Source organism: Necator americanus, chromosome IV, assembly GCF_031761385.1.
Source record: "Necator americanus strain Aroian chromosome IV, whole genome shotgun sequence".
NCBI classification, from domain to species: domain Eukaryota; kingdom Metazoa; phylum Nematoda; class Chromadorea; order Rhabditida; family Ancylostomatidae; genus Necator; species Necator americanus.
This window is the reverse complement of record NC_087374.1, coordinates 34,329,985-34,345,454: the sequence shown is the minus strand read 5'-3', so window position 1 is coordinate 34,345,454 and position 15,470 is coordinate 34,329,985. Positions and strand designations below refer to the sequence as shown.

The 15,470-nt window shown below is 37.7% G+C and overlaps 1 protein-coding gene across 2 annotated transcripts in view; it reads right to left on the bottom strand.

Annotated features, from left to right (window-relative positions):
- RB195_003638 (uncharacterized protein) overlaps positions 1-13,421 on the bottom strand; it is a gene marked incomplete at both ends in the record, with an annotated part of 44,358 nt that extends 30,937 nt beyond the window's left edge. For both annotated transcript variants that reach the window (XM_064201376.1, XM_064201374.1), the window contains 8 exons: positions 790-900; positions 3,858-3,933; positions 5,270-5,361; positions 6,590-6,674; positions 7,951-8,046; positions 10,128-10,216; positions 10,301-10,391; positions 13,297-13,421. In XM_064201376.1, the coding sequence (XP_064057255.1) occupies positions 790-900; positions 3,858-3,933; positions 5,270-5,361; positions 6,590-6,674; positions 7,951-8,046; positions 10,128-10,216; positions 10,301-10,391; positions 13,297-13,421 (765 nt within the window). The remainder of the gene's footprint in view (positions 1-789; positions 901-3,857; positions 3,934-5,269; positions 5,362-6,589; positions 6,675-7,950; positions 8,047-10,127; positions 10,217-10,300; positions 10,392-13,296) is intronic.
- Positions 13,422-15,470: the final 2,049 nt, after the last annotated feature.

Below are 15,470 nucleotides of genomic sequence, written 5' to 3'. Positions count from 1 at the left end.
CCTCAACTGTGAACCTCCACTCCACTCTGCTAGGATCCTTTATAAAACTACTTCTGTGAATTACACGTAGTTTTATAAAGGATCCAAGCAGTTTATTTCGTGTCTGTCATCTCCGGAAAGGTCTTTATGTGTCTATGGTTTGTTTGTGATCGCAATGGACTTATCGGTTCATCTTTGTTGGGAGATTAAGCTGTACCTCCTCACGTGTTAATCTTCTATTCTACTTCTAATCAAAAGTAACGTTGTTAAGTCCATTCCTTTTGAGGATGAGTAGCCTCCGAATAGTTTCCGCTCATAAGTTTCTTCTATCCTCTTATATGTCATATGCCATATTTTATTAAGGAAAATCTTCATCTTCTGGTCAACTCTGGTCATTTTTTTAATGATTACTCACTTATATTACGCTGGTTCAAGAGGATTTGGTCTTAATCGACAAACAAATCAGAAGTTCTCTTTCCTTTATGCTCCTTCAAAACTTTTCATAAGTATACTTCGTTGATATAATTGTTAATGTGATTGCGGTTGTTCTGCTGAAGTACTGCTGCGAAACATCTAAAATCACTTATTCGTACCAAGAACATATATTTAATTTTATGAAGGTGATCAAGATTTTATCCTCTTTCTTAGTTTTTTGCTGGAAAGCTAATCTTGAAGAACTGTAAGATCTAGTGATCAATCGCAAAATCTTCAAACTTCTGGCTGACGCAAGTTAAAAGCCCCCAGTTCGACTTTGAATTCATGAATTTTTCAAATGCACTATATGAGAGTCCAAAAATAGGTTTTACTTACCAGTGCCTGCCCTTCAAAAGAATAAATCACTGCTCCAGTAGCGAGTACAACTCTTCGAAAGCTAGTGAACCATGGAAGCTCGGCTGTGAGGTGTTCAGCTGGGAGGAGTTGCTAAAATTTTGAGTGAGCAGAATTTCCTAATAATAAACCCATGAACTGTAGTGGAGCTCTTCATTTATAGTCGAAAATTTGAACTGTATTGATAGTTTCGAAAATGTATGGATATATAATTGAGGGTTGAATAAGGATAAGTTTTTCTGCAGGGGCAACGTATGCAAGTCTGAGTACAAGAAGTACGATAAAAATATAATTGGCACTGTTGTTTGGTGCAAGTTTCCTAAACACTGCAAATAAGTGATGTCGAGTTTCGATCAGTGTGGAGTGGACTCCAAGCTTCATTTTCCGGGCTGCTGCAATATCTGCATGCCTCGTTTGTTCTCAGCCATGAGTATTAAAACTACACCATTCTGCTGCGGCGATGATGGTGAAAAGAAACGAGGAGGCTGTTCCATAATTGTGTGGACCGACTATAACAGGCTGGTAGAGGAATTTGGTTTGATGTTATTCAGATGACTGCGAGATCGCAGAACACTAAAAGTTGTGGTCATGAATACTAATGCACTTATGGAAATCGTTGAAAGCTATAACAGGGACATCTTTTATGATGAACTCAACACGTTGTTGTCCAAGATACCAACCCAATTGGTAATTGTCGGCATTGATGCGAATGCAAAGATGGGACTGGAACAACAATTTGATTCGGTTGGGAAATGGTATTATTCCCAAAAAAAAAAAACGAAAAAAAAAAAAAAATCCAAAAAAAAAAGAAGAAGAAAAAAAAAATTCCCCCCCCAAATTTTGGGAGGAATTATTGGTGCCATCAGCTAGCCAAGTGAGGGCAATCTCTTTAACGTCTCAGGAGCAGTGCAAGCGTGCGATGTGAACTATTAAGCTTCAGCTCTATTGCATTCTGACAAGAAATATTTCATCGTCAGAAATCAGAAAATTGGGAACCGTCCGGAACGTTGCATTCGATTCCGACCTCCACATAATATAACACCTCAGCTTAACGTTGGGAATTCAGAGAAGACGTCGAGGAGTTTCACATCAACCGAATGTCGACAAGGCAAGATTGAATGATGTCGAATGCAATGGGAAATTCTGCCAACTCACTTCTATTCATGTTGTTGAAACAAGAAATTCAAGAAAACGAAAAAGAGGCTTTACGACGTTGATACCTTTACTAAATGTAACCAGGGCGCCGCAAAGAAAACGTTTACGGTCTCGACGCTGAAGGAACTACGACTCTGCATCTGCGCATACAAAATTCTGCGTCCCGCTTGCAATCGTGATTTCAGCTGGGAGAAGAGCCTGAGGAGGAGGATACATCGTGTTGCAACATGTCCGCGAGAACGAATAAGGAGAGTGCAAAAGAGTTTGAAAAGGTGCGACACGAACCCGTGAAAATCCTGTGATTTCCCAAGACAGTTTAATAATAAGACAAGAGGTGTTCATCTGTCCTCAATATTGTCTCTGAGGCCACCCATTCAATCTGGCGGAAACGTTTAATGACTCTCTAAACCGGCAAAAGCTGTCGATCTCTGAATTCAAGGACGTTTAACCTCTTACCGCATACAGAAGTGAACTATCGATCGCGTCGGAGGTTCTGGTCTGTATCAAAAAAAAAAGAAGAGGATGATGCAATGGGATTAGAACCCCCAAATCTCTTCCTCCGTTGGGAATTTCGTGAATGGATTATTTCTAAATGATGGATACGGGATTCTGGGACGAGTGACATAGTATCGATTCATCGAACAGAAATAATACATTTGTTTGTTGACCGTTTGTTTATCGTAAGGAAAGTAATAGAAATGTGGCAAAAGTAATCAGAGCCTGCAGTCAGCTTTCCTAGACTTCGAAGCTGTTTTGGACCTCTCTCATGAGGGCCATGTTTTTGATTCCCTTCGCGCCGATGGAATAACAGGAAACTTTGTGCCAATTAATTAAAGATATCAATCGAAAAACAACCGCTTTGAAGTCTAACCAGCTGTGCTTCACCGTTTCAAGTCTGAACTGAATCCTTCCTTTTCAACTTCAGTTCCCCTTCCTTGATATCATACGAAAAACAGTTGAGCATGTCATGCCGACGTCATTTTTGCATCTTCAAGTGGTTTGACGATCTTGAGCACGTCGCATGTAGTACTATTCCTACTATTCCCTTTATGCAGCGCGATGTTGCAGCAGGCAGTCGACCTTGTGCTGTAAGTTCCTACGAACTACGACATTGCCCAAATGCAACAGATTAAACTGATAGATGAGTTCTCTTGTATGCTAGCTAACGGCGGCAGCAACGAGAAAGATACTCAAGGAAGATGCGCAAAGACCAACTGGGCATCCAACTTTTCAACGAGTTGCGTGCTTGGTCCCCCATCGCCAACGAAGCCAAACTGCACATCTACCTCTGTGCAACTCCCTATTACGATGTACGGATCGGACACCTTGCTCCCACCGTCTACGGTCTGCGGCAGTGGAGAAGCTCGATTGCATCAGGAGTTGCTTAGACGACTGTAAGCCTACTTCTGTCTTATGGTGAGCCATAATGAAAAACTTTGCTTAGAAGTGGATATCGTGAGGGGACCTTTATATCACTTTGCCCAAGTAGCTTCACGAGACGAGACGTGACTTCTCACAAATTTTGGAATAGCGACGGACACACAGACGTATGGCGAACTACAGCCAAAGATCGAACAGCATGGGTACAGCTATGCTCAAGAACGACACACTTCGATGAGTATTCGGAAAATCGCTCTAGGCCCATAACATTCCCATTAAGTAAAAACATAATTCAAGTAAGTCAAAAAAATCAACAATTATACAAAACCATCATAACCCTTATGTCGCATCTAGTGTAAATATTTTACGCAAGGAATTTTCCTTAATTAGTGTACTGCTGTTAAAAGTTTTCTTCACTACCAGATTTTAATACTGTAGCAGATTAGAGGAGAGGGATTGCTATGCAGAAAAATATTCATAGAAATATAGGTCAAGGTTCAATAAATGCAACTCACCGAAAATATTAATATTATAGAGAGTGCCATAAAAACGTTGCCAGCCAAGCTGATATAAGACATCACTCGGATGCTTCTAAAATAAAAATATAAATAGCCTGAAGAATCTCAAAGATTTTCATTTAAAGGTGTTTTTTTTCTTCTAGCTATCATTTCTACGCAGTTATCTAGAACACCTGGCCACTTTGCCGGAGATTTCAATGATGAAATTATTTGTGAATATAATGAAACCATATCCAGAAATATTTTATGAAGTATTTCAACACAGTAAAAGCAAATCTAATAATAGTCTTATCGTTATAGAAAAACGGACTCTTTGCAATAATGAAGAAAAACCATATTCAGCTTTTCATACGCTCACCTACATATACGTACATATGTGGAGCAACAAGACGGTGCCTAGTTTTCAGGATGGTGGGAAAGAGATTCCATCAGAAATCTGACAACATGAAGACTATGGGAATATTTCCAATGTATGTACAAATGCTATGGAGCCAAGTTACTTTTTTGGCAACAAAAAAATCCCATTACTGTACCAACTGTGTACTTTGTTAGTGACTTCTTTCTTCTATTTATCGTATTGGCTAAGTGTCTGACATCTATGCTATTTTTGGACGTAATTTTATGGGATTATAGTGAGGGCAACCCTATTAAACAAGTAAATATTCAGTCGGTTTTCTATTATAATGAGTATCCTGTCACTAGTAATCATAGAATAGAATGGAAATTTTGGAATTCACGGAATAAGTGCTAGAGAATTGTGGGTTCGGCCAATTCATAGGAATGTCAGCTGCGCCTACGTTCATTAATCTATCCAGAAATTGTCCTAGAATAAGTATTTTCTAAAACCTGTTTGTATTTAGGTAATTTTAAATTACCACTAGCTAATTGCTCTTTTTTCAATCAGCAACTAGTTTTCGGGGAACATTTTCCACCACGGACAGGATTTCTTTCGTTTTAGCGTTTTTATTTATCCTCAAATAGTGTACATAACAGATTTCCCCTTGAAGTAGCAGTAGTCTCTGCTTTCTGAAGAAAAATGACGTTTTCATGTTACTTAGTGCACAAATCGTTGATTCGGCCTCATTAATAAATATTCCTTTATAATACAGTCCTAGTTCATTCACAAAATCTACCTTTCCAACTTTTTCAGAACTTTCTAATAATAAATTTAGATAATACTGCCTTTTTAGTGGTTTTCGAAGAAAAAAACAACAACAAACTACCTAAAAAGCGAACATGATGTCACTACTACGTAATATTCCCGATCGCATGCTTCGAACATTCTCATACGTATGTGAAAATTCTGGCTTATTCATGAATTCTCAGAAATTATTCATCGAATTTTTTTTTTCAAGTGTCAACAAATATTTCTGATATACACCATAGGAAATATAGTAAACATCACTAACCTGACATACGAAAGCAAAATAAATGGCACAATAGCGATGACTAGATATGAAAATTTGGAGATTTGAAACTGAGGCCAAATGCTAGCAAGTACCTGTGAAATAAGAAAATAAATAAAATTAAAATGAGAAAATCATGGCCTTTTATGAGTACTGGGTTGCCCACACAGGGAGCGTACCATGAAATCGACAGTGTTGGGGTCTCTGCGGGTAAACACAGAGTTTGGAATGTAGACTACAGTATGAACGCGTACGAAGTATAAACGTACGGATATAAATACATATATACAGTAAGTACTATACACATATATACAGCACTAAGTATAAACGTGATCCGCTGAATTCTCGTGAAAAAACAGCGTGGGAAATGGCTTTTTTCCTACCAGGTGCCTGAAAACGCACCATTTGTGCACGTGCTGCGTATATGAGCGAGCGGTCAGAAATCAATGGAGTCTCCTCACCATCCTATCCAGGTGAAGCCAATAAATAGGCTGCTGAGGGGACCGGAGCGTGTACATGTGAGGGCGTTCTAACGAATCTCGTAGGAAATAAAGCGGTTCCCACGCCTTTTTTAAAGACGATTAGGGAAGGATAAGCGGTACCACACTAGTTTTTTCCGAGAATTTACAACCCGAACTCTGAGCTTTTGAAGTGGTTTCCACTTTCCACCACGTCAAAATTTTGGTACGCTGCGTTTTAGGAAATAGATTTTGGAGAGTTGTGAGAATAAAACAAATCAATGACGACCATACAATGACCAGGAATTGACACCTACTTTGCTATTATTTGTTTTCTAAAATGAACTTCATCCACTCGTTCAATCATTCGTTCATTCACTCATTCATTTGTTAATTTCTTCAACCTCTCGTGACTCACATATTCATCCTAACATTCAATCTCCATTTCGTCTATTATTTTTTTTCATTTAGCTAATTACATAGTGCAGAGTTGAAGCTAACTGGCAAATTCTTTAACGCTTCGTTCATCCATCTAATCACTCAATCAACCCCTAGAAAATTTCCTAGAAATCTCAAAATCTTTAGCTTCTCATTGCTTGGGAGGTATTATTACGTATGCTTCTGCTTCCAATAGATCCGCATGTTTTCCCTCATTTTCAGTGTGATTAGAATTCAAATTATTTTGTTCAGGCATGCTGTTCATTACATTTTTTGGCAGTAAATAATTGATTTTAATTCCTATTTGTTTCGGCCATCTCCTACCTGCCTATTTAGCAGCTAACAATCTTCACTTTCTCTCTCCTTTCTATGGCTATACATCACTTTCTTATTTATATATTATCAGAGATTCAAAGCTTGGACTCACCTCTCGTGTGTGATCAACAACAAAAATATAGTAAATTGAACATATACCAAGGACCAAACTCGATAAGCATAGGTTGACGAACCTCCTAAATAATTTTTTTTCATTGAGAACAAGGTCTTCTAATAAATAGAAACTGTTCTCTCAATTTTGGAAAAAAAAGAGTAAAGGTTATAAAGTATCTGTCGCTAATCATTCTGGTTGGGATGGATGAACGTATTCATTTCAATTCAGAATGATTTAGTGTTCACGAATGCATCCGCAGCCCATAAATGACTTGAAAAAGTTAGCAAATGAGTGAAATCAGTTTCTTTCTTCTCCAAGACAAGTCTGGTACCAACTAGTAGACCCTAGAGAGGTGAAAAGCTTGATTTGCTCTAGATAGGTTTCGAACTATCGACGATGTAGTCGCAGCGGAACTGCCAATTGCGCTACACCCATCCCATTTAAAAGAAAATGTCCACAAAAATTCACGTTCTGAGTTCGGTTCAAAATTTGTGATTTAAAGTATGATACGCTCTATGCCAAAGTTTTAGTTCCTTCACTCACCGCTCCACGACCGATCGCCGTTGACAGCGTTGCGGTCGCGTCACGGTTCTGGGTGCGTGTGATGGACAAGAAGGGTGATAAGGTAAATCTCTCAAACTTTCCTCTGAGAGGTAATATGTTTACAATGCGGTTGCTAAGATGGCACAAGCAAGACCAATAGATGACCATTTTTTGTTGAGAGCAATCATAGATGGAGAAAGACCGGTAACATTGTAGTAACAGTAACAGTAACATGTAGTATCCTTATAGCCGCGCTAGACAATCGAAAATTACGAATCTCCTTGAAAAATTGACTTCAACAAAGTGATTTTTGAGTGCCTGGGAAATTGTCTGCCCCAATGAAGAAGGACATCGCGATTTCCTGGAACTGCACTATAAACTCGATCTTTTCGCACGGTCACGTGCTGCCTCACGGTTCCATTTCGAGCATATTTGAGTTACGAATCTGCTCATTTGAATATATTCTCTCTCATGCGCGGAGTATGTGGTACGAATGATGCTTCAATGGTACGTTAGAAACGTATTTATAGATTTAAACTAAAATCTCTTCTATATGGTTTAGATTTAAAAGAGTACAATAAATTAGCAAGTTTGCAATATAAACGAGATTTAAAAGCACTATATGTCCTTGGAAAAATTGGTTACTTTAACCGATTCACTGTAAAAACGAATATTCGAAATATTAACTGAGTCGTGGGCGTTACCAGTCGCATCCAGAGAATCTTGATGATAAATAACACCACAGTTATCGCTCCTTCCCTTCTTCCTCAACATCTGCTCGTTTACGTTTACGACGTGACCAAATGGGACCATACCTTGCCATATGTCCATAATTTCGTAAAAATGGAAAGCTTTGTCTAAAGGACTCGTCGGCCATTTCAGCATAATTCAACGATTGAACTTTTGGCTGCCTGAACAAAAATCGATTATACGAACAATGATGGACTAATCTTACAAAATAGTCTCTGTTCCATTATGTTTTACAATATTTCAGCACGTCATCGAGTTTTTCATCAATTTTCCTTCTTAAAATTAAGCAATGAACGACAGCACGGCTCAACGGTGAGCCGCACACTTCTAAGCTGCTGATTTTCATGATTTCCTAACTTTTTTTTTTGGAAAGATTTATTGTTCTTATTAGATTTTTTATCTTCACATAATTCATCTTCTTCATACACATTACGCACAAAATGGACCAGAAAAAAGTATTCCTATTTTTTGAATATTAACAACATTTGAGGATCATATTAAAAATTGCATTTTTTTTCTTTATTTTTGGAAACATTCAGTGCAAAAATGGTTTTTACATCTGCTGCATGTTGTTTTTTTTTACACAACTTGCTGAATGAAATTGCTGGAAGTTATGAAAAAACAATCAGGAAATTTACTGAGTTATTATTTACATTTTTATTATTCTCACGAAACACACTTCTGTCACAAGAATCACTCATCAAATCACTATTATTTTTGAGCAACACTTCCTGATGAATCGTCAAGTAACTCTTTAAAAGAATTGCTTTTTTTTTATTTTGTGCCTCTACCTTAGCGGTTGATTTCTGTAACCTTTTTAAACTATTCTTATATTATTTCAGCAATTCTTTCATTTCTTCTGATTTCCCTAATCCATTTTTAAAGGACCAAAAGAAAGACTAAAAATAAAAGATATAATAAAGCTAGAAATACACAATTGGTTCAGTAAGAACATAGTTGCACATTAAAGGCATCACTCCACTATTCTGAGGTGGTACGGATTTCAGGTGGAGTATTCTTATGAGGGATAGTAGATTATGGAGAGGAGGGTGATTCCGTCCATTTCTTCCTGATTGTCGTAAAAAATGGCCCGTAAGATACGGCTTTGGGCGTTCTGGCACACCATTTTCTACAAGGAGTTCGACTGGAGCGCCCCAGCCTTGTGTGGCGCCGCAACTTCCGGGCCGTTTTTTACGGCAATCAGGAAGAAATGGAATCACCCTCCTCTCCATAATCTACTATTCCTCATAAGAATACTCCACCTGAAATCTGCACTACCTCAGATTCGTGGGGTGATGCCTCTAATTATCTTAAAATTAATCGATTTCTGTAACTATTTCATATAGTCTCATTCTTGGAAGTTAAAGCGCGTATAGTTCTGCCTCTGCGTTTATAGTTCTGCAGATAGATTGTCGCGACGCAGCAATTGGGACTTGCATAAGCTAAATATCACTTTACAGTATGACAAATTCGTGTTGCAGCCACCGTAATCCAGCGATCCGTAGGTCGTAAGCATATGATTTAGTGAAGAGCATAAACTGCATACCGTTGGTCATTGCGCTTTGAAATCGCCAACGCATTCGATAGTCGCCTCAGAACCGTCATAGGAATTATGAACGGTGGTGTGGCATGTGATGTGTGAAGCAGTGTATTTACTCTCTCAGACAGCTCCGATACTATTTTATTCACTTTGTATTACATTTTAGCGAAAGCTTGGTTGGTCTTTGGGGGTTTCGAACCACTGAAGTTCTAGTCGTAGCAGAACCTCTTACCACTCTGCTACACTCATCATAATCCAGTTAATTCAGCTTTGAATTTAATAACCTAATATTAATTAAATTAATCAGTTAATAAATTCTAACAGTGTCTTTTCTTCTGACTTATTTATTTGTTCAAGCTATTGTTATTATTATTATTATTATTATTATTATTATTATTATTATTATTATTATTATTTTATGGTATTTCTCAGTTTGAAAAACAACAAATTCATGGTAACATCTGTTTTTGACTAAGATTAAGCTATTACTGTGATTATTAACTTATTATCTTGTTAACTTATTAACTTATTAACTTACTTATTAACTATTACCATGATTGCTTTTTCAAGAAATGAAACTGAACCCAAACAGAAGAAATTAGTTGATTAGGTCCAGCTGGGTCCTTTTTTTGTAGATATTAGGAACAATAGTGTACAATTCTTTTTCGAAGAACTACCATCTATCTATGGTCATCAACTCACCTCGACGTCAAAAACTGGCTACATTTGACAAGTTTCGACATACATATTGTACTCAATAATCCAACAATAAAAACCAAAGCGAAACCCGTCTAAAATTCGGTGAAGAAAATTACAAAAATGATTCCAGTCGAAACAGTACAAGGGGAAAGACGAAAGAAAACAATTGATCTCACCCATAATCCAGCTTCTCGGAACGCTAAGGGTAGAGAAAAACAACCTGGACCGATCATTCCTTTCAGGAAGTTGATTATCGTTAGATGTGCCCTAAACTTAGAGCAAATATCAGATGGTCAATTTTAATTTTATTTTCGGAAAATAAACATTTTTTCATGATACCTCCTTTTATGTACTATGATAACGACATTCCAGAAAAAAAAAACTGGTGTCTGCCATAGTGAATCATAATGGTATAGGAAGTACATCAGATTTTCCCCATGCGTGTAAATCGAACAAAATCTTTAAGAACCGAGAGAGAGAACATTTTATTAACTTCATTTTAACTAACTACGTTGATAGAAGTGTTGTTTTTCGATACAGTTACGAGTGATTAAAAATAACTGGAAATTCCGGATTATTAGATTTTTTTTCTCGAAATATCAACGTTCTATGTGGCTTTATACACAATAATTTTTAGATTTTAGGGGATTAAATACTTCAGAGGAGTTGTTCTTTTCTGTCCACTTCCCTACTGGAAGGCTTTCTACCGGAAAATAATTTCATTACATGTATGCTAAGTTTTGAAAAAAAATTCTCGATTATTTCCGCTCTTCTGTTCCTCTTTTCGTTATCCAACAAAATTATGTAATCACTCACGAATTCTTTTGTTGAGTCAACAGTTTTTGCTGAATTTGAGCCGTAACATCATATCTACCTTCCTACATTCATACTAAAACCAATTATTCCGGAACAGCTCACACTTTCCTCCATATCTCCTCATTTATCTCTCCACTTCTCCTCTCACTTAAACAATGCGGAGTTTGACATCATTGACAAAAAATAAATAAATAAAAAATCCAGACATATCATAGATTCTTCAAGTCCTTCCGATTATTTTATTCTTCAGTAATTGTTTTTTGATTTGGAATTAACCGATGGGATACTCTGTGGGTGATTAGTTTAGAAGATGGTAAACTCTGATAACGAGGCATTTTAAGTGGAAAAGCACAGCGCTTCTGTCCTCCTCTAGAAATTTAAAGCTATTCATCGCTGAATTCAGTATTTACATTTTAATTATTCCTTACCTAGCTCCGATTCTTAATTGTTCACTAATTTCTAACACACTGTCTTTTTTTTATTTATTCTACAAATAGGAGCGCCTGATTTTTTTTTGAAAACATCCATAGGTGTCCCGTAAGACAAAAACAAGAAGAACAGAGCTCACTAGAATTTCGACGAAATTTTGCGCAGTACATTTAGCCCTCTAGACCCTTGTATGATGGTTTTACAGGTCATTCTCCTGCTGGAAAAATGTAAAAAAAAATCTTGACGAGGAATCTTTTCCTAAGCCCAGAACGCTACAATAAAAGAAGTGGGCTTGAGTGTTGAACTCAAAGGCATCACCCCACGAATCTGAGATGGTACGGATTTTAGGTGGTGTATTCTTATACGGGAGCGTAGATAATGGAGAGAGGTGACCCATTTCTTCCTAATTGCCGTAAAAAACGGCCAAGAAGATGCGGCACATGCACAAGGCCGGCGCGCTCCAATCGAACTTGTTGCAGAAAATAGTGCGACAGATCGAGCCGTATCGTTCGGGCAGTTTTTTTTTTACAGCAATTAGGAAGAAATGGACGGAATCACCCTTCTCTCCATAATCTACGGCTCCGTATACGAATTTTGCACCGAAAATCCGTACCATCTCAGATTCGTGGGGTGATGCCTTTAATCCAGAACGGCTAAGTCCGTCAAGGCTCATGAGCGAACGGGTGGGAGACGCCAGGCTCGAGCGGCCCACCGAGAAAGGAAAAAAGAAAGTAAGACTGAGCTAAAAATACATATCAGCCCTATGTCTATTGTGGTCGTTGTTAGGGAAGTAACTTAGTTGTGGTTTTTGGAACAGTAAAGTTAAACGCCTCGCTTACACTCAGAATATTAAGGATATCACTCAGAATATTAAGGATTTCGACGGCCTTTTTTTTAAAAAAATATTTCCGAGTTTGGACTAGAAATAACTTTATCAGAATGTGTTATTAAAGGCAGTGTGTTATGGTGTGGGCGTGATGAGGAACCCACAGCATAGAGTTTGCGTATTAGATTGAGGGAATCCAACGTTGTTCCGTTCAACTTTCCCTAATCATCGTAGAAAAACGGCGTGAAAACCGCTTTATTTCCTACGAGGTACGTTAGAGCGCGCCTCTATGAACACATTCCGGTCCCGTAAGCAATCTTGGTTCATTAGTTTTACCCGGATAGGCTGGCGACAAGACCCTATTGATTTTTGACCGCTCGCACTTGGATGCGACGCGTGCACAAAGGTGGGGCGTTGCAACTGAAATCGTTTTTTTCACGACGATTAGGGAAAAATGGAAATCAAAAAATGCGAGTCTGTGCTGGGTTCTGCAGTCTACTACCCGAAATCCACGCTTTAGCTGTGGGTTTCGCCTCACATCAAAATCACTGCCTTTAACCCAGTTCTCTGCAGAAGAGAAAGTTGAGGATAGTTGAGGAGAGATTTCGTCCAAATATAGAATTAAGCAAATTAAAACTACCAGTTCTCCAACCTATTGCTTGAAAATCACTTAATTTTTATGGGACCGTTTAGATAGGATTTGTACTTACTTTCTCGGTATCAGCTAGTTGGTTGGTCAGTTTGAATGATTTAGGAGAATGTTTGATTACGTAATTCTGAGGGCGTCTTCATACCGCTCAAAATCTGTGTGGGACCCAAGGAGAACGGCAGCTTCAGCACGGAATAACGCGTGGAAGACGCATAAAAACTGCTTTATCGCGGGTTTTCCCCGAAGTTTATTCATTTATTCTTTAATTTGTACCGTTGTGACTGTAATAAGGAAATGGGGAAAAAGAAAGTCATGACATTTCGCTAACAAAACAAAAAATTATGGGATAAGGATTGAGGATAGAAGAAATGTAAGTGAATAAGAGCAATGTGGTCATGAGCCGATACAAGAAATACGGGGTATTTAAGGGAAGTAGATTGTATTGTACTCACGATATTTTCTTCTCTTCCTTCTTCTTGGATTCCTTTTGCTCGTTTTGCTTTTCTTTATCATTGTACGGGACTTTTTTCGGATCATCCTTCTCGAGTGTGAAATCCACAACGCTTACATGTGGCATTCAGATTCTGTACGTATGCAAGTGTAGTACGAAATATTTTAGCGAAGAAAAAGAAAAAAAAACGTTTTTGAAATACGATATTCTATATCGATGAAGAAAATATGCTCAAAGGAGATAATTCTGTAGAAGAGGTGAAGTTTCAGAAATTGGCCAAAAATAACGTTTTCAATCGATTTTCGCAGTTCCCAGCTCTTTTCCAGCCACGTTTTTTTTTCCACGTAAATACTGGTGAACTATCAGGTAAATTCACGTTTCAACATGTTTTTGTGGAAGGTTCTGGAAAGGAATGAATGAAAACGCTTCAGAGAAGTGGAAATCCACAAACCTGGAGGTAGCATTTTTGTAAATTCCATGATTTTACAAGAAAATATTCAAGAATTTGCTGCATTACTATTTATTTATTGCCTGTCAATGGAAAAAAATCAGGATTTTTTTCTGATAAGAACCAGTGACGCTACTAGCGGACATTTTGCTTCTTACTATCAGAAGATAAAAAAAAATCGTTCAACGAAGCTACTAGCGAAATATTCAAATTGTGACATTACTATGTAATGCGCGTAAAAATCCTAAATTTCTTGACTTAGATAACTTTATGACGCAGAAAGGACGTCCCACCAGAAGGTTTGAAAGTCCATCAAGAAAGAAAATTCAATGATAACCCAATTCTTGTTACCTTAAGCGCTCCTAGCACCTTGTTACAGTCTTTCTCACAGTTGTTTCACACTTCAAAAACATTACTTATTTTACAATTTCTGATCATTGAAGAGCTACAGCCTGTTGAATCGCAATTAAATGTTAAATTCTACGAGGGATCCGTTCATTTTGAGAAAAAGAATCCGAAGAATCTTGAGAAAAGGAGATCGACGCATTGTTCCATAACATTATTAGAGCAAATATCACGATATCTCTGATTTTCCCCTTTTTTTCAGGAATAAGATTATTATTAGATTCACTTTCGCTGTCTTAAAGTTGAATCCATGGTGGTTCGGGTTTTTTTTTCACAGGTTTGTGAAAAATCACGCCATATTTTCCCAATTCCTGCCTACAAATGCAGAAAAAAAAAACGCCTACGTAGCAGCCGCGTGTGTTCTCGTCTTCCCAACGATACACCTTGTTACAGCTGTTGAAATGCTGGCTATCAGCAACCCGCTCGCGATTGTGCGGATGGAGCCGTTTTCGCTGATTATTGGAGTCATGTTAGTTTAGTTTACAAAGCTTGGAAGGCGATGAACGTGCCTGCATTCTATCGCGCAATAAGTTGTATTGTCAAGAAGACGGGATCAAAAAAGATTAATGAGCAACCAAAACGTTTGGAATATAATGGCTACGCAGGAAACAGAGCACAAAAATGTGACATTCGTTGTTATCTCGAGGTTATAACTGTTGCTCATGTGCTTAAATGAAGCTTAGTTTCCTGACTATCTCCTTTGTAAATACTGAGGAAAGGAAATATTTTCGTAATATTTCTATGAGTTTATCTCGTGTAAGGAAAACACGAGATAAACTCATAGAAACTCAAAGATCTATAAAGAGGCGAGGACGAATGAGAAAACTTAGCTAAGGATACGCACAATTTGACTTTTCTCCCCCCTCCATGAATTAATTAGGGATCTTTAAATTTTATTCCTATTCTTCCTCCTATGGGAGAGAGATGAGAAATTTAAGATTAATGCGGGATCCAGATTTCTCTCTTTAGATCCTCTTAAAATAAGGAAAAACTTGGGACGTCAGGCTTCGAACAAGCAATCTCATCGTATCCTCCCAGACAGAACTTCCAGAAAGATGTAAATCCAAAAAGCAGAGACTTTTCGAAGAAGTGGATGATTTTTTGAATTATAGTCGAAAAAAATTACCAACAAGCTTGCTGAGATGAGTTTTTTTTTGTTGCAAAGCGAAGAAGCAATAAAGAATAGTTTTGAAAGTTTTAATTTTTACAGCTGTCTGGAAAGGTATCGCCTCATCAAATTGCGTTTGACGAAGAAATCATGCGAATTTAGTGGAAAAATCATGTTGTCCCCCATCAGCTGACTAATCACTTAGAAATCATCA